Source organism: Malurus melanocephalus, unplaced genomic scaffold, assembly GCF_030028575.1.
Source record: "Malurus melanocephalus ecotype Western Australia unplaced genomic scaffold, MMel_1.1 scaffold_276, whole genome shotgun sequence".
In the NCBI taxonomy this organism is placed as follows: Eukaryota; Metazoa; Chordata; class Aves; order Passeriformes; family Maluridae; genus Malurus; species Malurus melanocephalus.
The window spans coordinates 790,651-816,157 of record NW_026623508.1 but is presented as its reverse complement, the minus strand read 5'-3'; the positions used below and the strand labels follow the sequence as shown (position 1 = coordinate 816,157).

General features: G+C 38.1%; 1 protein-coding gene across 2 annotated transcripts in view; it reads left to right on the top strand.

The window, feature by feature from the left end:
- Positions 1–25,507, top strand: part of GALNTL6 (polypeptide N-acetylgalactosaminyltransferase like 6) — a 70,729-nt gene that overhangs the window by 14,779 nt on the left and 30,443 nt on the right. For both annotated transcript variants that reach the window (XM_057376267.1, XM_057376268.1), the window contains exons 2-3: positions 15,279–15,396; positions 21,966–22,073. In XM_057376267.1, the coding sequence (XP_057232250.1) occupies positions 15,279–15,396; positions 21,966–22,073 (226 nt within the window). The remainder of the gene's footprint in view (positions 1–15,278; positions 15,397–21,965; positions 22,074–25,507) is intronic.

The window sequence follows — 25,507 nt, the reverse complement described above, 5'->3', positions numbered from 1 at the left end:
AAACAGACACAAACTAATGCTGATATATGACCTATCCTACATCTACCTCACTTTTAAGAGAAACAGGAGAGTCCCTTTCTCCGTGTGTTAAATAATTTGGTTGTTCTTTTTCCATGCCTTACCTTTTTTGGAAATTGAAATTAATTTAGTTCTTACCAAGATAACAATGAGAATATTTGGCTAGTGTTTGATCTGCTACTTTTATTGCTGGAGCTGTTTTTCTAAAAAAAAAAAAAAAAAAAAGAATGATATTTCCAGATTGAAAGCTTGGCAAGCTTTTGATTAGGTGTTTTAATGTTTTTCTCATGTAACTCAGAGTATTCCCGCCTGGTTTCTTTTCAATAAAAACACGCTGATTTAGTCTGAAGAACACTTTTTTCCTGACAATGTTTGGGATTCTCTGATCTATAGCAAAAATTTGCTGTGAGATGTGCAGGATACATAATCTCTGTCTTTGCTGTGACTGACTGATGCATGTGGAAGAAACAGGCTTTCCTGCTGGACTTTGGACAGCACCAAGTGAGCCTGTTTTGGATTTTCCTTGGAAGACGGATGTTTGTATGAGATGGCTGCTGGCTAAAATGGACCCTTGAAAGTGTTTGAGAAAAACCAGGTACACACCTCCTGAGATTGAAACAAAATATTAAGAAATTCGGTGAGAAAATTATTTTGTTGGTTCCATGTGAACTTAATTAAAAGAAATTACATCTTGTTTGTCTGACCTTTCATGAGGAGCTTTTAAAGAGGGTCTTTCTTAAAAGCCTTTAGTTGCATCACAAGTTTGATTGTGTTGAAAGCATCCTACTGAGGTAGAAAGATACTAATATTCAATTTAATAGGTGAAGCACAGAACAAGTGTCTTACTGGAGAGCCTTCACACAGAAGTATCCACAGAGGACCCTGTTAAGGCCAGGTTTTGCTACCCTATCTTAGGCCTTCTTCCGCTGTTTTTTCTAGTTGTTAAGTTTTCTTATAATTGAATTAATTTAAATTAATTAGTTAATTAGATATTTGGCAGATTTTTTAAAAAAATTAAGCATTTCCTAAAATACTTTGGACATAATTGTCATGTGTATAAATTTAGGAAAATAACACAAAAATAAATTTCACAATATTTAATGTCAACTAGAATCCCTTTCACTTGGTCTTCAGCTGATGGATACAGAGTTTCACTGTCTTAAAAACACGTGGAAAATGTATTTCACCTTTCTGTGTATGGGCCTTATAGGAAAGCAAATTGCCAGCAGGATATTTACACTGAAGCAAGGAGAAACAGCAGTGTCACACCAGCTGACTCGGTTGACTGGTCACAACAAATACAGCTCAAATATGGAACTTCTGATCCATGAAGATAAATTTCAAAATATTATTAATGAAATAATTTTGAGAGGCGAGGATGCTCAGAGGAAAGTGTATGCAAATATTTTATAAGCCTAAGAAATAAACCGATTTCAACAAGGAAAGTGTTTTGATTTGAGATTTCTGAATGTAAATGTCATTGTTATTGAAAGTAGATGAGGAGAATCAGAAAGGCTGGCATAAAGTCAAATGTTTTGTTAGAGTTCTTATGTTTTATCATTGTCAGAAGTAAGCTTGATTCCTGAGTAAATTGGCTTAAAGCCAAATTAGCCATCTATCCATGTTAGTTACCTGCAGGAGTGATGTCAGAGTTGGCTCGAGGGGCACTCCAGCTGGTGCTCTGAAATGAGCATGAAATACTGAGCATCACCAGCGCTTGCAGACACTCTCCTGCCCCAAAGGTAGGAATAGCGCACTCTGATAATAACAACAGCAAGCAGAGGAGGTGAGCCAGGGAACAGGGATTTCAGATGAAGGTTGTGCTGTCTGTGGATTCTTGCAGAACTGCAGTGATTGTGTGACTCTGATTCCAAGCATCCAGAAACCTGCAGATCTGGGGCATCATTGCGGTGCCAGTGATACCACTGGGTACACTGTGACTGGAAAAAGTGCRAATATTCTTCTGGGTATCAGAAGCAGCCTAAAATTCAGAATGCTCTTAGGAGCACTCTACTGTGTACAGCAGATACAGGGATTACCCCTGTAATACCTGTAATACCCACAGCAGATACAGTGATTTGTAATCTGACCCAGAGTGAGGAGGAGGATTTGTGTGATGTGCAAGGTTATGTATACTTGCTATGAAGTTTTGGTACAGGCAAGAGACAGGTTTAATGACTGGCTGTGGATGAGGGAAGAAGGGCAAGGAAAAGGATGATGATAGAGTATATAGAATGCTTAATCTCTGTTTAAATCACCTAATTCAGGAGTGCTCATGGTGGCATTGGGTTGATGGTTATAATGGATGGTCTTGAAGGGCTCTTCCAAGCTTGATGATTCTGTGATTTTTGTAGTCATAAAGAAGTGAATAAGGCTCTCTTTGATAATGAATCAAAAAATTGTTAAAAATACTAAATAATACAAACTAAGTTATCTAAAATGTAATATATATATATATATATATATATATTAATACGGGCTTGTCAGGAAGTGACCCTTGATTGAATTTTAACTTTTATTCTTTGACAGGGGATGTGGTGCCATGAAATACAAAGATAAAATGAGCTCCCTGTCACCAGGTCAGAGAGAGGATACTCCTGCTGTGTAACAGTCTGTCACACTGGTGACTTGGTGATGTCTCCTGTGCTTTACTATACCCACCTCCAATAGCTATGTAAACTCAAAAAACCCCAGTACACTCAGCAAAAATAAGGCTGGTTTTCTATTAATTGCGTGAATTCAGCCGTTTGTCATCCCTTTGTTTGTTTACTKAAGTTTGCATCAGGCAAAGGCAGTCTGTGACATGGTCAAGAAGAAAGGTTTGGCTGAAGTTCATTAGCCCTTAATATTTTACAGAGGTTTGTGTAAAATTTCAGTGGTGGTGGTGGTTTACATCTAATTTTTTTGCTATGAAAATTGCATTTCCACAGACGGAAAACAGTGCTTAGTGATTTGTCGAACTCTCCAGCTTAGTCAAGGGACTTAATTTAGTAACTGAGATGGAGGAAGGAGTGTTAATTCACTGAAGTACTTCATGCATTTGTTTGTTTCCTAAGAGGGAGACATAGCATAATAATTAAACCTTTTGTGATAAAGTTAGTTTGCAAGGTTTACAATAACAGGGAATGTTTAACTTGAAACGATTTTATTATAAGATTTATAATACTGCAAAGCAATTCAAAGAAAAATGCAAACAGTATATTCTAAGTTAATGTTGGGGGCACGTGTGAAATCATATTTCAAAGGATTTTTTTAATGTAGCTTCCTACATAATAGCCCTGAAAACATTTTATTCAGTATTATAGGTCAGTATAGAGGCCCAGCTAGAGTGGTTTAGTGACTGAGGAAAGCCCTCATCATGTATCAGTTTATAAACAAACATCCTTTTTGAAAGAATTGCTATTTCAAAGGATTTTTTGCATCAGCAGACAAGCCATGCACTTCCTGAAAATGGATTATTTCTGTGTTTTACTGCTTACTGCAATAGCTCGTAGGCTGACTTCTTATTAGAAAACATATTTAAAATATCTTACATTAGTCTCCACCTAGAGAACAAATTAGCTGTACTTCATCAATAGTACTGCAGCTGGAAAACTGAACTAAAAATGTCTCGTRCAAGGAAAAAAATGTTCTTGATTATATTCCTTTCTCTGAAACAGGAGCTCTTTATTACACACATTATTTGTCAAGACTATGATACATATTTCTTGCTGCATACTTGGCTGTTGGCTCTTGTCTGGATAATGAAATACATACACACATGCTCTGAATGTATCTTGACAGTGGAGTGAACTTCATTATTCCACAGAGATGTGAAAGAATATTGGCTCAGCTGCACAATGTTCATCATGTGGACACCATTGCTCGTGGCAATGAGAGTTTGTGGAGAATGACATAATTCATTTTGAGTTTTGCCTGGCACCCATCTTTATTATTAGTGAACAGGAACTAACGTGATGATCTTGAAGAACTACCAGGAATGCATACATGGATCTTTTGCCCTCATCTTCTGTGTACTTTGGGAGTTGTTCAATTTACTGAAACAAAAATAGGAAGACCCTTTTCGCTGTCTTCTAACTTTCTTCTTAGTTATCACTTTAGGTGAGATGAGTCTGTAGTGAGAGTCTGTGTCCTACAGCAGACAGGCTGTGTCTTTTAAAACTTTAAAAACCCCAAACAGGTGGTGCATCTCTTGCATCCATTGCTCTCTGACTTACTCGATTTCACTTCCCAGGGGATTTATTATCAAGGTGAATCCCTCCCCTGTGGTACAGGAGTTTGGTGTGTTGCTTCTGTATGAGGAGTTGGAGTATGCTGAGTTTTCCCTTGGAAAACACAGGTGTATAAGCCAGTCCTAGATTAATGGGAAGGTATCTAAAGGATATTGCCACAGACAGGGTGATGTATGGAGGAAGAAAACTGCTAATGCAGAGCATGCTGTGTCAGATTTGCTTGAAGCTGTTCTCCCTGCTTTGGAAAGAGAAGCAATGAAGACAAAATGCTGACCTCTGTGAAGCTCATTCTTCTTCTGAGAAAATGTACTTAGTCTTTCTTTCTTGCTATTATTCTTTGTCAAGAAATTGTACTTTCTGGGTAGAGCAGGTTTTGGCCTCCAGGAGTAGTTGCGCCTGCAAGTGATTGAAAGATGTTGTGAGGAATCCACTTCACCTAAACCCAAAACACAGTTTAGTTGTGACCGTATTGCTTTTCTGTCTCTATGAAGAGATTAAGCCTCATCACTAAAAAACAAAGTTATGAATGGAGTTCCCTTAGCAATACTTGAAAGAGGATTTTTTTTCCCTTTGGCTTGTTTGCTTTCCCACTTGCTCCCGATATTAATTGTTAATGGAATAACATACTATGTAATTACAGTGGAAGCATGTTTCTGCTTTTAAAGTATAGTTATGAGGAGAAAATATTTTAGTGTTTTGTTTTATTTTATCTTCATTTCTAAGCATAGCATTTGGAAGAACAGCATCCTATGTATAGCTTTAGAATGAAAGCTTTAAAAGCAATTCTGTCAAACCTAATTGCAGGTCAATCTTTGACCTGCAATTCTGTGTTTCATAATATACTTATTTGTGTTCTGCAATTTGTATTTAGTTGCATGTCTGAGAAGGCTCATGCATACCATTCTTCCTTTAAATGTTTCATTAGGTTTTTTTCTTGCCAGCAGAACATGACTGAATGCTACAGCAGCTGATTTACAACCATAACTCTTCTGTCTTATTGCTGGTAATGACAGCCAACAATTTACTGTGTATATTAAGTTTGGTTCTGTGTCGTTGTATAACTGAAGTTTTTAGGAAAATATTTTCATAAACATAGGACAACAAATGCCAGACTGACCTAAATACTGTTCTTCTCTACACTTTCTGTGGGCTCTCTTTTCATCTGCTAGCTGGAGATGAATGGTTAGAAAATGTATTCTCTAGAAAAATATTTGGATTTATTATCTTGGTCTTTATGGCATCATAGTTCTCATTTCTGTTTAGCTGATAGTGAGGGTTTATTTTTATTTACAAAAATAAGTGGCGGGAGTGAAAGCTGCTGGTGAGATCCGTGCTCCCCAGCTCACACCAGCTGCAGAGAGAAGCATCCCCTGGGAGTTTTTTACGGGGCGTGGCAAAATTTCCTAGGCAGGGAGTTGGGGAAAGAGCTAGGACAGGATTCAGGGGGCTCAGATCAAGAGGTTAAAAAGAAAGAAGGTCATAGTGACAGTGTAGACACACATCATCAGAAGATTTCTGTCCTTTGGAGGTGTACAGATTTTATTCAGTCAGCACTAAATTGGGATTAACAGCAGCACCTCAGCCTCTCTCTAGGATTTGTTTCACACCCCAAAGGACAGCCTCCACCTTTGAGGCTGAGAAGCTAGGGAAGAAGGAGGACTCAAGGCCTTAAAGCAGACACKAAGTCATCTTTGGATCCGCTTTTGAAGTATTTCTCAGAGGACCTAAGAAACCCATGGAGCAAGAAGCACTGYGCACTCTGTGTGTAGTCTGTAAAATGATAACAGTATTGCCAGTCCCTCCTATGAATGATGAGACTGTCAGTAACCATCTAGATGATATGGAGCCCATTTCTTTATGGTGGTGAATGTGGCCATGATGGAGAAGTTCAAGTGAAATGGTGCTTTCAGTGGGGTCAGTACCTGTAATTTCTGACAAAGATTGTTCTGTTTGTTTGGACTAAGGATTTGCTTTTTCTGATTGGTTTTTTTTGTGGGTTTTTTTTGTTTTTGGTTTGTTTTTTTTTGTGTGTGTGTGTGTGTGTTGGTTTTTTGTAACCCCTTAACACTAAAACCTGTCTAGGTTAGATTCGCTCAGTTGGTTGGTGCACATTGCTAATAATGCCAAGGTTGTGGGTGTGATCTCCATACAGGCCATTTACTTGTGGGTCCCTTCCAACACAGAAGATTCTATGATCTTCTCACCATTAAAAGACTTATTACTCTTTAGCTTACCGTCCTGCCAGTTCAGGATTTGATACACCTTTTTCGTGCTTTCTAAATTAATTCTGATGTGAAAGGACTATGTCTAACACATTTTTGTAAATGATTTTGGCATTATTGATTGCCCAAATTTATTTCTCCAAATCTTGAGATGTTTCTTAAAATAACCATAGCATGTATTTTATCCATATATTATTGTCTACATGTAAGCAAAAGAATATTTTTTCCTGAAAGCAAGTCGAGACAGGAGTCTTGGGATTTGAGTTAATGCAGCTACATTGCTTATACGTTACTCTTTCCAGTTGTCAATTTTTTCTTGCAGTGTATTCCTTATAGCCACGTATAGGTTAGTGTGACCCCTTCCTGATCCATGTGCTGTTACATGGCAGGCAGTGCTGGCACAAGAGTATCTGGGCTGTGTGAGCTTCCGGATCCAGGAGGGAAAAAGCTTGCAAGGCAGCTGCAGTCTCTATTGGTGAGTCACCTAATAGCCAGCTATGTGCCCAGTCCAGCCTGATTCCATATCATCTCCCATCATCCTGCTTTTGAATTACTCCAAATTCTTCTGCTTTCTTGTTCTCAGAAATGTATCCTGTGCCTTCCAGCTAGAAGAGAATTTTAGTGTGCAGCTCCTAGAATGAAGGGGGTTGTCTGTCTCACTGGTGTAGGTACTTTTCTGTCTGTGAGTGCTTGCGCTGCACAGGGATTCTCATTTCTAACTCTGGGATCAGTATGGTTTGCTCAGCAGTTTCCATTATAAATTGTGTAAATTAGCAGAACTCCATGGCAAATTGATTATCCGTATTTACCTTCAAAGTCAGGTGCAGAGTTCACATACATAGCTTAATTTCACTGCAATTGATAATAAACAGGCGGGTTCATTTTTCTGGTTTTCCACAGCCTGTCCATCTTTATAACATCAAATAAAAAGCAGATGCTATCGTGGGAAAATCAAGTGCTCGACCTCATCAGTTTTCAGCTCCTTCAYATTCCATTAAGAAGTACTTTCCCATGCTTTTTTCTGTCAGTTCTATGTTTGAAAAACTGCTCTCACTGATTCACAGTTTTCACAAGAAAATATTTTTGTGCCTCTGGTGCAGACAAGGAGAAATCTAATTTTGTCATATTTAAGTGCCTGCCTCCCCATTACCCTCCATTATAGGGTAACACAGCAAATTAGGGAGCTTTAATAAATGGCAGTGATGCATATAAGAGAAGGTTTCCAGTATCCCAGAATGCCTTTGCCTCCATAYTTGCTTCTTCAGGCATAATTTTTTTTGCCTTCTTAAAACTTAATGACAATGTTCATGAAATCTTTGACCACTGGACCCRCTTTTTGTAGCAGTTGCACAGCTACAGAAGCATCAGTCTCCCTCCCTGTCGGCATGGAATCTTCTGAAGCTTCTGCATTAATCCCCAAAGACAGACATAAATGAAATATTAAAATTACCTTTTGTCCCTGCTTCCTGCTGGCGTTTGAAGCAGCGTGTGTACATGAGGGTAGAGTGGGGGCAGTGGTTGACAGTGCTACAGAAGAGCTGATCAAAGGGATAACATTCATCCACATCCTCAGCTCCATGGCAGATCACAGCTGTATCATTAACTGTGTGTCTCATCCACTTAGCCTAGTGTGAGAGCTCTCTTTGCTCGAGTCAGAGTCACCAGGGGCAGTTTGTGGGACCCTGAAGAAAAGCTAATTCCGTCAGGATGCTAGGCAGTAGTATTTTTAGAGACTTTGCTAAAAATTGGGAGAAGGTTGTGTAACTATACTTATTTAAAATCTGAAATTGTTATTATTATTATTATTTAAAATCATAATTATTTCATATAGTTGAAACGCAACTCAGAAATATTGTGGAAATAACCTTCATTTATTAAGCCTGATCTGGTGTGTGAACAGTGGTATGAACAAAAAAGAAAAGCCAGTGAAACTCCAGGTGCTGTTTCCTTGCAGTGTGTCAATATTAACACTTCTCATTTGCCCACCTAAATCATTCGGTGTTGCACGAACAAAGCTTGAGCCTGAAATACTGCAGGAGATCCAGAACAAGCAAAGGCTTCTCTTCTGTCTGCAGTCTGGTGGTGATTGCAATTCAGCTGCCTTATTGGTCCTTTTTCAAAGTTCCCAACTGCTACAAATRCGTGGTGCTGTACAGTAGCATGTGGTATATTTATCAGAATGGCCTCTTTTCCTCACCTGTCATTCATAAAGGACCACAAGCTGCTGTTTTTCCAGCTTATGGAGTTCACTTGAAAACAAGCCAGGCGTGAAGGACGCAGCCCTGCTGGCCCTGCCCACAGAGCAGATGCTGCAGTGCTCCTGCTGCCTTCTCTGCCTGTGAAGCCGTGCTGCACGGTGTCAGCAGGGCACAAAAGACTCTTCCTGCAGCAGAGTTGGTTATCCCCATTGTGACATCACGTCTACACCTAATATACAAAGCTATTTTGAGTGGGCTCTGATGTCTTTAAATCTGCTTTCATCTGCACTATGTACATAATGGTTTAGAGCTCTAGAAAACAAACCTGTATTAAACCAAGTAACTTAGTCAGAATCACCTGTAACTTTTGACAGTGGACTCCTGACTGGTTGAATTTGTAATCATTATTCATCTAGAAACCTGCCTTGGAAGGACCAAGTCTGAATTAAAGGACTAATTTGGAAATAAGAAACTGTGTTAAGGCCAGCGGTTATCTTTTAAGAAGAATCATTTGTTATCTTTAATGAAATTGAAAATTTCTCCTTGAGTTTAAACTTTGCAATGATGCTATACTGTGCTTAAGTAAATCAATAAAGCCAAAGTAAGCTCTGGAAAATAATTCTCCGGTTTATATCTCTCTCTCTAAAGAGGGGAAGAATAGTGTAGTATTTCTAAAGAAGATAGTATTTCTGTTCAGATGCTGCCCCCATATGTTCGGAGAGAACTTCCTCGAAGACAGTGATGGGGTTTAATGAACTGTTTTTATTCATAGAATCATAGAATCAAACTGAAGCTCTGCAAAAGTCAAGAAGCCTGAAGTTCCTATTTTACGGACAGTTGATAGTATTTTTCCTCTATTCTATCTTTATTTCTACATTTAAATTTCAAATATAATATTTTCAAGGGACAACTATGAATGCAAATAATACCCATCAATATGAAAAGGTTCTAAACTGACAGAGTTGTTTCAAATTGTGTTTAGTGGTTGTGTTGTTTTTTTTTTTCTCCAGCAGTTCTTACTTCCTACTAATAGATTAAAGGGAGTTTTGCTGCTCCACATGTCCTAGATCCGTCCCACCTCATGACATGAGTGCAGCTCAGCTGCAGTGGAGATCTCAGCTCTGTTTTCTTGTTTTTGCAGCACTCAGGCTTCAATCTTGTGAGACTGCTCAAGTATTGGATTTGTCTCTTTAGTATGATCCCAGCTGTTCATTTGCTCCTCTGTTTTATCCTTCTGAACCCCGTGGCCTGCAGGACATTTCCAGAACCTCTCATTTCCTTTTTGCTTCAGGATGCTTATTTCTGCTGACCCACATGCCAGGTTTGAGTGCTGTAGATCTCCTCTAACAATAATTCACACAGATTTTCCTTGGATTATGAGAGGTAATTATGAGAAGTAGAAGCCTTTCCTTCAGAGTCTTCCATCTATACCAAACTCACCTCTTTTACAGCTTCATTAATTTTCTAAATRTGAGAGGAAAGGATAAAAGGGCCTCATTACTCACATACAGGTTCGTTGTTTTTCTAAAATAAAATTTTTTTTTAATGAAGTTTAGCAACTTGGTAAGAAAATAAGCATGTGTGATGAAATTACTGTTGAAACTTCAATCAACTGGGAGTCAGAAACTTTTAGAGGTTTCTTTGTAGCTGACTCTCCACAGCATTCTGGCTCACTATTTGAAGCATGGGGTTTTATCTTAATATTTACCAAACAAAAGTCTAGTTTAAAAATTGTATGCGACTATGGAGAGACTTGGGAGTTAATTTTAAATAATACAATGTGGCTGCTGCTTGTTTCAGCACAATGATAATTTGAACTGGTAGTTTACATACATTCATCTTGGGTAAAAGTTGTTCAGAAAAATGGACACTGGAGTTAAAAAATAGAGAGTAACTGCCATAGGCTAATGTCACAGAGACAGGTTTTACTTTACAAATGTTGCTTAATTTAAAACATTGAGATGAGTCATGTTGTTAGAATGGATAAAAGATAAAACAATGCCTTATAGAGATATTAAATGTAAAATAGTTGGTACATTTAAAAACACATTTTAATACATTTGAACTATATTTGGTAAGAGAGTTATAAGTATAAAAAGTATATAAAAGATTCCAGGCTTATTTTTAATTGTCAAGAATTTCAGGAAGATTTATCCATATTCATTTCAGCTACATCAGCATCTTTTTTTTATGCACAGTATAGAATTTGTCTTTAGCTGGAACAACCTCTATTTTTGGGGGGTTTTTCTTGTTTATAATGTTTTATTTTCTTAACCTACATCACTTTCTTGCCATCTGATCAATTCGCCTTAATTTCAGTTTGGTTTACTTCTGCATTCACTTCCTCAGAGTGGCCAAGTCTGTCATATTACTCATACATATATTTTAATTTTTAGTTTTATTAGAACTTTTATCTTGGCTTAGTGTCAGCTTCTGCTATTTGCTTTAAGAAGCTTTGATGCAGTGTCAGGAATCGCTGCAGAGAGGACCTGGAGCAGTCACCAGTGAAACAAGGTAACAATTTATTCCCTCTCCTGAGGTGCCACCACGTGGCATCACTAGGGAGAAGGGACACTTCCTGCTGAACAAGACATTGAAATTCACTTGTTAAAATGCAGAAGCCTGGCTCAAAGCTACATTCAGTAGGTCACCAGTCATTTCTGGGGCCGCCACTGTGCCAGCAGCAGCATGTCCCTTTTCGTCCTTTTCCATTACATCCCTGAGTCCACAAGGTCAGCAGGACCTAGTCCTGATTCCTGTTGTGGGCTGACGTTTCCCTTGTTTTTGTACAAYATGCCAGCAGGCTTGGCACTGAAGGTCAGTTTGTCTGCTGTGTCCTGCACAAGATGGACTCCTCACTCCAGCATTCATTTGTCTCTGCTCAGTAGCTCAGCACAGAGCMTTTAATCAGTCTGGATTTTACAGAGAGGTGCACAGTGCAAGATGCCATTCCCTGGGTACGATTATAATGGCCAAATTGCAGTTCTTTTGGGCAGGTGGCTCCTATCAGTGCACCCACTGTGCATGTCAGCTAGCACAAGTGCCTTCCCATTTCTATTTCCCTCATTTTCTTTCCTCAGGCTGTCAAAGCTTCTGTTCCCTTTTCACAAAYCCTTTAGTTCCACTGTATGTATCACTCTTGCAATGTAATGATTCTAAACCCTGCTATGCAGTTTGCTTGTTTGCAATATACCACATTTGTTTCTAGTGCAAACAGCTTCACACTCCTTTGAAGTTCATGTCATTTTTCTCTTACTTTGAAAATTCTTTCCTTCCTCCGCATGTTAATTGCAAATCTTTGCTGGCTAGTTTGAGCTACTGCTCTTCTTCTTTTAGTGCCCTTTTTTGTTTGTGAGCTCTCTTCTCACATTAAGCATTTGCCTGCCTTTTTCTCAGTCTATCTTCTTGTGCAAAACAATTTTGTGGGGTTTTGGGAGCAGGCTTTACACTAACTAAATCAAATCTTTTTCTGTCTCAGCACAGCGATATTTGACCTATTGGGCCATTTTTCATTCAGCTAGCTTTTACTTCCTGTGTTGTTCTTTCAGGTGTAGTCAATGAGTCTGTGCAGTAATTCTCATGGGGAAGGTTTTCACAAATATTTTTAAGTTTAGCAGTCTTACCCTTCCATCTTTTCTGGTGTTTTGGGAATCTGTCCTTTTAATGTTTTGACCATAAGCACTTTACAGCTTCCCACTGTAATTACTCACATAATATTATGCTGTAATAGCTCAAGTCTGATTGTTTAAGCATCTGAGTAGGAGATTTCATGAAAAGATTACTTCTACAAACGTATCTTTGTACTTGACATTTCAGTACTGGAGCCATTAAAAAAGAGATTAATTCTTCTCTTTTGGGCTCAGTGCATTTTTTTTTATCTGTGTGAGTGATCCTATTGATGCATAAGGACTTTTCATATGGGCCATGAKTGCAGGGCTGGACTCTTGTCTTCATATTTTGGAGACAATTTAAGGCCTGTTCAGCAGTAGCTGCTTGTGGCATGGAGTGGAATTCATGCTGTGCCAAGCTCTCAGTTTCACACAGCTTATTACTAATTCCACTCTGATGAAAACCAAAAGGCCATCGTGCTTTTCCTCCTCATTGCTCTTCCTACAAAACAACAAATGTCAGAACATCTTGTGAAATAGGAGTTAATGGGGCAATATTACATTCAATTTCTTCTCTTTTTTCTAAGAAAATGCAAAAAAGTTACTTTGCTACTGTTCCAGTCATTGGGTAGTTTTGTTAATTGCAATGAATGTTCTAAATTTTCACATCTAAATAACAAGGGGGTTCTTTGTTCAGTATTTATCACTGGAAAAATCTATAGAGTCAAGTATAATTTGTAAGTATTTGCCAATTATTTTGCAATTTTAAGTCTCTGATTCTTTTCATCTTCCATCTGATTTACCTGCGGCAATTGCCTTTTTTATAGGCCATTCACTGTGTCGAGGGAAATGCTCAGGAAATATATTGTATCTATGAGATTCAGAGAAATCCTGCATTTTCCCAGTGAATTCTGGGACTACATTTCTTCTGCTAGTAGCAATTTAGTTATAAGTATTCTCCATGTAAGTCCATCTTTATAAAAAGGACATTGCATTTTGATATTTTAGAACCATATGTCACAAAGGACATGTTGTAATTACATTTACTTTGGTAGGAATTGAAAATGTATTGTAGTAGTTGAATCCCCAGGGGAAGGTTTCTAATAAAATCTCCATTGAATTTATTCATATGTGGAAATACAGTCAATATTTGGGATATGAAATATCAATAAAAATAAAAAAGTATTAGCATTCGGTGTATGTTACAGTGCATAGCCTTGCCAGTTTGAATATTTTTTTCACAAAGCTTTCTTTCTCAAAGCTTCTATGAGCTTTTAAAAATATTATCTCTAAGGGAAAATGAAATTAGTTTGTAAGAGTCATGAAAATTGGTAGTTTAATTTTGTTTTTTTTAATTACCTTATAGAAGTGAAAGGAAAAATAGGAAAATTCACTTATAGAAGTGAAAGGAAAAATATCCATAATGTTTCTCATTACCATGAATGCAAATCAGGGCTTCATTTTCTAACATTCATGCATGGGGATTCACTGGCTTTGTGATGGTGGCAGAGACCACTCAGCTGTTTGCTTGCTGTTTTATTTTCTATGCTGCCTTGGATAAAAGACAGCAGTATAAAAAAGTGCTAAGGCAGAGAAAATATGGCAGAATGTTCCATTAACATGATGTCTTCTTTAATAAACTTCTAACTTATGCATGGATTCCTGAAATATTTACCAGTCCCAGTTCAATGCCAAATCCTAAATCAGCGACAAAGGAGGAAGGTTTTATTTTCCAGTCAGGACTTCAGGGATGATACATCTGCTTCCATAGCCCTAGACAAACCACCAGTAGTAATTCAAAACAAAARTGCCTCAAGATGGAATAATTTTCCATTGGGGCTTCAGCGTTACAAGGCACAGGGCATAGGATCCAGTTTCATGTCCGCTCTCTGGTACAGAAGCATTGCCTGGAAGCCATCCAGGTCTCCCATGCACATTGTCTTTTCTCTCTCCCTGGCCAGCCATCAGCATGAACACACTCCTTGTGGTCTCTTGCTCTACAACTCATAAGTCAGCATTGATCTGCTTTGATGGAAGTTCGTAGCTGGGTCGGGTTTTCTGAAGCCTGTTATGTCCCTCCTGTTCAGCAGAGATGCCTCTGTGTTCCCCTTCCACCACCATTTCAAGGAATTAGTGAGCAACATTTGAATCCTGAGAACTGTCAATGTATTTATTGCATTAGCAATGTGGTCTTCTTGGCACTGAAAGAAAAAAAAAAGAGAAAATGCTTATATTCCATTACAAAATTCCTGCTTATAAATTTACAATGTATTTTGTTGATATACTCTAACACTAACTTTAAATATCTCATTTGTTTTCTATATTATCTGTGAAAAAGACTGAGTTAATTGAAGTAAATTCCACATATTTAAGCATGGAATAAATAGAAACATGGGAAGATTAGCAAAATATTTGCCCATAAGTCAAATTACCACTGTGAGACACATTTGAGCTATTTTAAATGCTTAGAAAAGCAGATGTTTAACTCCCAACAGCTTGTCTTCAGCCATCCTCTGTCACCTTTATGCCTTTCTCTAGCCAGCCCCTATGAGACCGAAATGAATTGAAATTTTTGCTATTTTTCAAACAAGTTACTTCACCATGGAGTACTGAGAACATTTGAGGTCTCAGCATTCAAATGTTGCTAAGTACTACACCACTAAGTACTGTGGCAGGTTTCCAGAGTCCCTTTCTTTCTCTGCTACTTAGAAACAAACAGTACTTTGCAGGGGTGGTTTTGCAGTTTGGTTTTGTTGGGATTTTTTTTAAAAAAGGAGTTTGTGHATGACTGTCTACCATTCTCTATATCTACCACATTAGCTGCTTCTCATCTAGACTCCCTTTTTGGGTGAATAAAGGTAAATGTTGTTTGGTTACACTACTGTTTGTCTACACCTTCCATAGTTTTGCAATTGAAACAACACAAGCACACCCAGAGGCACATGTACACGTGGTCCAAACGTCTTCATTATTGTTTGTGTTGCTTTATTCATCCTGCAGGTCTCCTGTAATGGCTGGAGGTCTATTTGCCGTTAACCGGAAATGGTTTTGGGAGCTGGGAGGCTATGATCCAGGATTGGAGATATGGGGAGGAGAGCAGTATGAAATCTCCTTTAAGGTAGGTCATCAAGTCACCTTATCAAATGCTTCCTTGCTGCTGTTATCATGATGCTTTCATTCCTATGAGCTTCTGTCTTTTAACTAAAATTATTTTAATAAAATACTTTCCTCATTAGTAATGCCCACTGTGCCACAAATATGCTCCAAAAGCCATACARAAATCACACTGAGTGCAGTTCCCTCTGAAAATGTGGTAGCTTACCACTGTCAAAGATTGAAGTTTCACCCTTTTTCTTTCATCAAGTCTTCTCCACTTATCTTCACTCATACACTGTATTTAGGCTCAAGTAATGAGCTCAGTTCAACAAGCTAACAGAGAACTAACTAATCCAGAAAAAAACAAAATGGCAACATTTTCTGCCCAGAGTTTAATCATCTCTGGGAATGGGGTCCCCTGGAGTCAGCTCAGGAAAATGGAAATAGAAAGTCTTAGGAAGAAAGATGCCTTTTAGTAGCAGTGGAGCACCAGAGCAGCTCAGCTGCCATAAGCTGTTCTATTCAAAAGTAGATTTTTTTTTTAATTGCATTTAAATTATTGTAATGACACATGGGGAGTTTTCAAGTGCTCATGTTATGTACAACCAGCCATGTTACAGTATTCCCTAATATCCTGTATGTGGACATGTATATTGAAATCAGTTACTTGGCATTTATATGTCAAGCTGAAAGTCTTGTTACTCTCTACATGTAATACAGGCATTTGAATTAGTTTGCTGAGGACTAACATGTCTAATTTTGAAAACTGAATTTCTTTTCCCATATACCCAAGGACATAAGCATTTTACCTCATGGTCTCTCCATGCAAAGTTTTTCAAGGACTTGATAGAATTTCGTGACATAGTTAATTTGAGTCAAAAGTAWTTATTTGCATAAAGCTTGGAACTGAAACTACAATTCAAATGTAGCTCCAGTATCTTTTCAGCCTACTTCCACATTGTGTCAGTTTAAAGCTCTTTAAACAAATTTAGCATGTCAGCCATGACTAATATCAGATACCTTGCTGACTCTGAGTTTCAGCTGCAATTCAAACAGTGCTGAGGCCGTTCTGTTGAATAAAATGTACAGTGTGACCCAACACTGGGTTTCCAGGCTTTCTTTACAGAGTTACCAAGAACAGCAAAATGTTTTGAATTAACTGGCCTACTCTCATGTTTCTTCAAATCATTTTTATACCTCAGCAAAATAAAACAGGAAGGCAGGGGAAATCCAATAGCTAGACCATATGTTTAGTATATATATCGATTTACCTTCTGTCCATTTAGATTGTTTCAGTATAAATATAAGTAGTTACTTGTAGCTGTCACAATGGTCTCTGACAGGTCACCCATGATTTTATTATCCTATTTCAAATATTTCTGTTATTCATCATCACAAAGAATATACTTGTTGTGTTCTCCAGACTCTGTATAGAAACCATGGTAACACAACTGGAAATTGAGATACCAGATTGTCCCTGTGTGTTTTGTTTAAGTGAGAGATTTTTATTTTTTTTTAAGGCAGCTGTGTCACACTGGATCTCATTTTAGTCCTGTCTCTGGATCTATCTCATTAGTATATAATGACCTTATGGTCCCTGTCCTTTCTGGCTAGTGTTAAAAGAAGAAAAAAAATCTTTAGAAATGAGAGCCAAATAGAAGTAAATTCCTGTTGGAAGAATTTAAGACATGTAAATTATAAAAAAAAGATTGCTTTTTTGTTTGGAATAACAAAAAAAAAAAATGAGAAAAATCACAGATATGAAGAGAAAAGCAGAAAGGGCTGGGGTTTATTATGTCAGAATCATCACTATCAGCTTGGGAAAGATTTCTGCTTCAGCAGTTTCTAYTGCAGCTACAGATACAGTCATCTATCATTAAACTTATTAAAATGAGGACGAGTTAGCCAGACAGTTCAATTTATCAGATTTGTTCACAAAACTTGGTAAGATGGTGGACTTTCTAACTGTTACAAAGTCAGTGAAAGTCAATGACAAAGCCAGACAACCAGTCTGGTTCAGTCTCCTTGGCTTCACTTGAGTGAATATGAAATGACAACCTAAACTCAGAGCGTCCACATCTGTGGCCTGTGGAGGTGTTGTTGGATGGGTGGCCTGTGTTGATGTCATGTCTTATATTACTTTGTTTGGCAAATAACTATTTGGAGTATTCTGGATGGTGACAGAGCCACACGGTGTGTCTCAAAATGTGACCTCTTCATTAAATAGTTTCTTGAATTGGTTTTTATGTAAGAAAGTGTTCAGGATTTTATTTTTTGGCAGCATCAAGATCATTTTTTTTAATTAAAAAGATGTATGACATCTTGCTGACAATACTCTTTAGTGTGTGCTAGACTTGTGAAAGCTGGCAAAGCACTGGAACTCACCTGATTAATAGCATCTCTTCAAAATAACAAGCAAAGCTACTGTTTGGGAAATCCTAAATTTAAATGTGTTAGGCACCATTTTTGTAGTAACCACCACAACACAGAGTAGCAAAAGATGCCAATTTCCTGTGTTTCCTGACGATCTTTGTGTTTGACCTTGGCTGTATGCCAGGTACCCAGCAGAGCTATTCTATCACCTCCCTCCTCACYTGAATAAAGGAAAGAAAATATAACTAAAGGCTCATGGATGAAYATAAGGAGAGGGAGACATCACTCACCAGTTACCATCATGGGTAAAGCTGACCTGACCTGGGGAAAAAAAATTATATTACTGATCAAATCAGAGTAGGTCAATGACAAATAAACCCAAGTCTTAAAATACCTTCACCCCACCCATCCCTTCTTCTCAAGCTCAGCTTCACTCCCTGTTTTCTCTACCTTCTCAGTCTTGGGGGAATGGGAAATGAGCTAYGATCAGTTCATTACACGTTGTTTCTCCTGCTCCTTCCTCCTCAGGGGGGCTCCTCACACTCTGCACCTGCTCCAGCATGAGGGTCTTGAGGGGCTGCAGGTGGATCTCTGTGATCTCTGCTCCACCATGAACCGTTCAGGGGCTGCAGAGACACAGCCGGCTGTGGTTTTCACCACGGGCTGCAAGGCAATCTCTGCTCCAGCACCTGGAGCACCTCCTTCCCCTCCTTCTTCCCTGACCTTGATGTCTGCAGAGTTGGTGCTCTCACATATCCTCACTCCTCTCTCTGGCTAAAATTACACAGTAACTTTTCCCGTTTCTTAAATCTGTTGTCCCAGAGGTGCTACTGCCATTGCTGATGGCCTTGGACCATGGCAGGTCTGTCCTAGAGCCAGCTGCCATTGGCCCTGTTGAACCTGGGGGAAGCTTCTGGCAGCTTCTCACACAAGCCACCCCTGTAGCCCCCTGCTACCAAAACCTGGCCATGCAAATCCAATACAATCCTTTGCACTGGACATTCCATAGGCACTGTAAATCATCCTTAACAAAAATGCTAATGGTGATCCCCTAGCATCTTGAAGGTAGTCATATGTATCTACAGTCGCTTTATCCTTATCCATGCCTATACATCTTCCAAATTCTCTTCATCCCTGTTTTACAAAACACACCTACAAGTTCATTAATCCATTTCTTTATCACCATTGTTATCATAATCATTATTAATTCCCTCCACAGCTGTCAATCTTGGCAGGAGATAGGGAGTGGAGGAGCATTACCACTTGTCAGTGCAGTTGTAATCGGTATGAATGACTGAGAAATGTGGCATATTGACAGTTTTCTCAGAATTGTAGAGGTGCTGGTGAGAATTGTTGAAATACCCACAGTCATTAGTTCCCAGTTTACATGGTATGGTTTTAATATTTCCTGGCAGGAAATCCCACTGCACCTCCAGYAAATGGTTTTGCAATTTGTGAACCCATTGACTGTAGATTTGCYGTCAGTGACCCTAGTTTTCTTTTTTTTGTTCATTTAGCTGAACATTCTCACCACATGTAAAAGTTCACATGAAAATATTGTTCTTTCTCTTTTTCTACAACTGCCAAATCTGTTCTTTTGACTTACATTTTAAGATGAGTGACTGAAAAATCCCATAAAATTTTTATATTCTTATTTTCTACAACTTTTTCAGCCCCACTGTTGTAATGCATTTCTCCTGTTTGTAGTCTATCCTTGTGCCACATGAAGAGCACCAAGCTGTCACCTTTGCATGAAATGCTTTATATTCCTCTTCCACCAGTTTACTGTTTGTATTTCCCATTCATTTCAATGTCTCCCACTGTTGTTATTGTCTGTCTTGTTATTCTCAGCAGCGGTATATTTCTCAATTAGTTTTGAAGCCTGATCCAAAGTCCATTCAGTACCCTCTAAATTGTTTGCATTAATTTGCTGTGTGTTTATGTTCCTTTTCCCCTGCGAAACATCCTCTACTGCTCAAAAATCATGAGTCTCTTACCACAGTTATTATGATTACAGTCTAGCATATGGATTGGAATCTCAGTCTTGCATGCACAATATTTACATTTTCCAGATTGTCTCCAGGCTGGATCACTCAAAAACCAGAGAGCTAAGGTGGGAGAACCAAAAGAGAAGGCAGAATTCAATTTAAAAAACAAAGAAGAGATTTGAAAAGAGAGTGATTCACCCAAAATCCCATATGAGCTGTAGAACAGAGCCAAAAAATGCATCTGTGACATCTAAACTCCAGTCAGGAACAAAGCCACCAAACCACAGCTTAATTTCTTTTAAAGCTTGTGTTAATGCCTGTCTTTTGCTTTCAGCCATCCCTRTAAAGTGTTTTGCAACATTCTCTTGGAAGGAGCCATATAAAGATAAATTGTGATATAGTCTCTAGTTGACACATAAACTACTCTTTTGGTCTTTCCAAGCTGGAATTKCATTATTTTGGTTTCATCTTTGTTTTTTATACCTCGGCTGCAGACCAGATTCATTGCTTTTGTAAGAAGGAGACATTAACAATGCTGAGAGTTTCATTGCTTCTGATATAATTTTGCCAAATGTCCCACACCACCTGAATTCCTTTCATGGTACACTAGAGATCTGTAATACTTAACACAGAAGTCATTCTCCAGTTTCTTGCATTTAATGCATGTGACATAAAAAAGCACATTTTAAAGACAAAGTTGYCAGAATTTATCTTCTCAGGAAAATATAAAAAATGCTTTTAATACCACTCTGAAGCTGGAAGATAAATAGGAACAGCTGCTAAATGTCCTTCAAGGCAGCCCAAGATTCATTTCAATTACCCTGCAGAGCATACCTCAGGTGCAGCACAGCATTTTCAGGTTTTATATCTATCAAATATAAGCCTAACACAGTGTTATTTCCTCCCACTTGTTTTTGTCTCAGCATATCTGACTGGGGTTTCTTTCTAATTTCTTTTCTCCGTTTTTCTTTTTAGCTGATACCCTACAGCCTTAGAGGAAATGTARTATGTGTCTATTGCAGCTCTCATTGCCTCAGTTAAAGTAATACTAGGCTATATATATATAAAATTCCTGCTTTCTTGCCTTTTAGATTTGTTCTGGAGCTGACCTTTGAGTCAAACTGCTATGCTATCTATTCTTCAAAGCCTTGACTAATCACTGTAATAATTTGTCTCGCCTTTGAAATGACACCTTCATTTAAAAAAAAACAAGAACAAATAGTAAACATAGGTCTGCGCCTTTATTGATGCACTGGGTTGAAGACAACCACAGGGAGGAAATTCCCTCTAAAAGAGTACAAATGGTGTAACATACAAAGGAAATACTGTTAGAAAAGTGAATACATTATTTTAACACTTTCATTTTTATGATATTGTACTATGTTTATGAGCATGTTTTCCAGTGAATTAGCTGACATGAGATGAAACAGATGAGGATTTAAAGGTTTATTTAAGAGGCAAATTTTACAAAATGGTTTTTTAAAGGAAAATGATCCTCATGTGCCCATGGTATGACTACATGCAATATTGCTCTGAGCAGGAATGTGCTATTTTGGCATGGAGACAGAGCATTCATTAGGGTCTCCATTCCCAATCCACTAGTAAATTTCCTTCCTGATGAGAAACTGTGCTCACTAGGAGAGCAGGTGACCTGTTGAGCAGCACCTGTGCACAGCTCCAATATCTTAGTCCATTCCRTGATGAAAGGCAGTAAGCAGTAGCTTCTGGAGCAGCTCTCAACTCTGTCTGACTGCCCATGGGTGTCCATGGAATTTAAGGACAAAGCCCCACATTGACTGGTTTCAGGCCTTCCTTAGACATTTTCATTGGTGTATTTAGGTTTGTCCTGTGATGAGGTTAGATCCTCAAGTATTTCATTATCAGGGCTCAGCTGGATGCCATGGCTAAGTGCTAAGAGTTAGCAAACAGGAAAGCACAATGAAAGTGGCCRAACTTAAAGTCCCTTCCAACCCAAACCATTTTAGTCTGCTCTAGTCTATATATTTTATAATTTTATTTTGAATATACTCTGCTTTTGCATAGTGAGATTCTGGATGGGAGAATCTGCCATGTTACCACATCCCAGTTACCAAGCAGGTCACCATGACTGCTGGAGGGGTCAGCACAGAATGATGTGTTATTTTCACATACACATTAGTTTAAATSCTTTTTTTTGGCCTCATTTGTTTCCCGGAATCATTCTTTCCCCTGCTTTCCGTCTGCTTTGCAGGTGTGGATGTGTGGAGGTGGCATGTATGATGTTCCGTGCTCCCGAGTGGGACATATTTACAGGAAGTATGTCCCGTATAAAGTCCCTTCTGGAACCAGCCTAGCACGGGTGAGTAATTGGGTCTTGCTGTTTTTCATTTTCATTCATTATCAGTCTCTTCATTCCTTGTGAACCAGTTTCCAGTAAACTATTAAAATGGAAAATGAATGTTTCTTTATTTTTTGAAATGAGATGTGCAATTACTGCAGTTACTCTGCCTTTCAGAGATAAGATTGCTGAGAATAAAATGGAAGTTTAAAATTGCAGGGTTGGACGTCTCGGCACAGAAGCACATTTCATGCTGATTCAAAAGAACCTAGGAATAACCTAAGGCTTGTGGTTCTCAAATTGCACAGTGTTGTCAGTCATAGTTTTTATAAGCAGGACCAATTTGAATGCATATTTTCTTATCAGTCAGCAAAACAGGCAGAATCTCATGGAACGGATGTTTTCTGAGGCAAAAGGACTGAGTAACAATTACTCAAGCAAATATCTGAATATTGTGTAAAATCTGGTGGTGGAATACAGCCAGCTTGGAGCTGTGAGATTGAGAAATTACAGGACCTCTAGACATTTCTCAAAGACTACTGAACGCATCCATATCCATGAGGAGCTTTTTGCTCAAGAGAAAATGTTCTGTAACTTTGTGGAGATGTTCACAGGATGTCAAAAGATGGGAGATGAAGGGCACAGATGTAGCTTCCAGGAAGATACTAGTATTTTTTCATGCTTCAGWTTAATCTTTTCTGGTTTAGAAGATTTTTTTTTTAAATAAAATGGCATTAATATTAAAAAAAGTCTTCATATTGTCATAGGGTAATATTTTTATGAATCATAGTTTTTTCTTAATAATGAAAATGTGGTATGAATAAAAGAATTAATTTCTTGCTCTAAGGGGGAGATATCCTTGGTTTCAGCACCACAGGCTGCTGTACTATCTACAGCAGAAAGAAGAGGCTGCCTGTGCTGCCTGCCTGACAGCTGGCTAGACAGAAAGAAGGATTTGCCTTAACAGACCATCAGTGCAGATTGTGTGGCACACAATTAAGTAATGGGATTAGTGGTGGGGACAAAAACTGTACTGACTAAATTGTCAGATTAATATCTTCCCCCAGTATAGCTCAGTGTCCTGTCAGAGTTGCCCCATCAAGGTTTTTGGACTGCCCGAATTAAACCTCTTTGTTTATGATATTCCCTACAAAAATCATACAACTTGAAATCAAAAATTCAAACCTCAGTCTCTGTTTTCTTCAGTTACAGAATATATCTCATTAGAGAATATGCTGTCTCATGCAATACGTGTAGGAGCAAAATACAATAATTTCTCTTTCTACTATTGGCATATTGCCCAGTTCATCACTTAACTGGCTTTCATGGTGAAACAGTGCTTAACTTACACTGCGAGTGCTTAGAAYGTCAGGCAGCCACAGCCTACAACCTTCCCTGTACTGTTTATTTTAGCTTGATTTCAATAGTTCACTCGTGAAATATTACTGTAAAACATTTCCATTTATAAAAACGATATCTCTGCCCAAGCACAGACCGATCACCCTATAACTTGTGGGAAAAGATCTAGTGGTGGCTCTTATCCTTCCATTCCAATAATGGATAGCTTTTTCTGTGTTGTGTCTGTCCAAAACATGCTTAGGTAAATTTGTGACATTAAAAGAAACTTTAAATTCTCAGATTCACAGCTTCTTTTCAGTACAGTATTCATTACATTGCATCAAGGCTACCAAGAGCACAAGAGTATCTCTGTGTTCTAGTGTTTGGGGCTATTTCAGTAACTAGCCAAAGAAGAGAGTTTTGTCCTTGACCCATCATATTGTGTGTAATTTTTAAAGCCTAAAAATATTCTCTTTCTCTCATCCTAGCCACAAAAAGAAAATCAAGGACAGATTAATCTTCAATGTGTCAATCCCTTTGATAAAAGCCTCTTGTATTCGAAATAAAACACCCCAAATGGAGCTGTTAGCCAAAAAAATATTAGGCAAGTATGGACAGGAGTGTCTTGGATATTTCAACTGTCTTTGCATTATCCTTTAAATGTTTTATCATCCAAAGATTATAGTCTACACCTTACAAGCTTTTTAGCTAAAATTTACATAGAACTTATTATTATAGAACTTATATAATGAATAACACACTCAAGAATATCTGGAAATACTCTCCTCACTGCCAAAAACAGTACTTTCCACTGCTAAGTAGTYTCCACAAAGTTTTTTACGAATTCCTAATTCCTTCTGCTGTTTAACAGAGCATGCCAGAGATGCAGTTCACAAAGGAATGCATCCTACAAAGTCCAGCTGTGATTGTATAAATGATTGCAAGAGCCTTTCATTAATCAAGGGGGAATTTCCCCTTGTACAGACCCTGCATAAAAGATTTTCCCATCCTATTCCACAGCACCAGCACAAGGGAAATGAGTATTGAAATTAGGAAGAGAGCAGAGCTTCAAGACAAAGACAGGCATAGCCCAGATCATGCCATGGGTGTCCTTTCAAGCTATGTTTGCCCTTAACAAGTAATCCTTAAAGTGAACATTTTACCTTCCCTGGGATTTCACCCCTTTTTATTTTTTAGCAGTGAGTTTCCATGCAGTTACAGCCAGTTATATAATGCTAGACCAATCTGAGTCTCTGTTAAGAGAGCTCTGGCCCRGTGTGAGGATCACATCTGCTTTATGAAATGAGAAATCTGTCAAAACTTCTGTTCACCTCCCCATCACTAAATAACGATAGTGTACCRCATACAATAGTATGGAACATGCCATCAGTTTTCTGTGTCCTTCCTATCTGTCATTCAAGATCTGCAAAATTTCTCCATATTTGTTACTGCCACATCTCACATAAATTGAAAAGCATACACATAAACACTGTTAGTAAAATCATTTGATGGTGCAGAGAAAAATGAAAGCAAACTGTAAACATGCATAGGAGATGCGTAAACAGATTCTGACAATCAAATGTATTTAAAAGGCTGAATATTTTTGTCTGAAAGTGTCTTAAAATGTTTACGCTTGCCAAAAGCAGTCAGTGTTCAATTTWCAGGCATTTGCACATAAAGTATTAATAGGCATGCAGATGTCAACACTGATTCCGTTTTATAACATGGAAGCACCACATAATTATTCAATCATTCCAAACCTGTTGATCTCTGCACAAAACTGCAGGGACTAGGAACTAATTTTGCCTGTTTCTTTTCAGTAAGGCACGTTCAGAAAGCAAAACTCCAAGTCCTAAAAAAAATCTGAATTGTTTTACTGGATTATTTKAGTTGGGTTTTTTTTGTATTTCTGACTGTTTCTTCCTTTTCAACAATTCCAGCTAAGCCATTTACTTTAGCCAGTTACCTATGAAATGAGACTTCAGGATATTAGCACTTTCTTCTAGGTGTTTCTCAATTTATTATTTATTTTCTTGAGCTTCCTATTTGCTTTTTGGGTGGGCTTTTTTCCTATTTGTGGTTTTATAAAATCCATAAGAAATATATCAATAAAATCT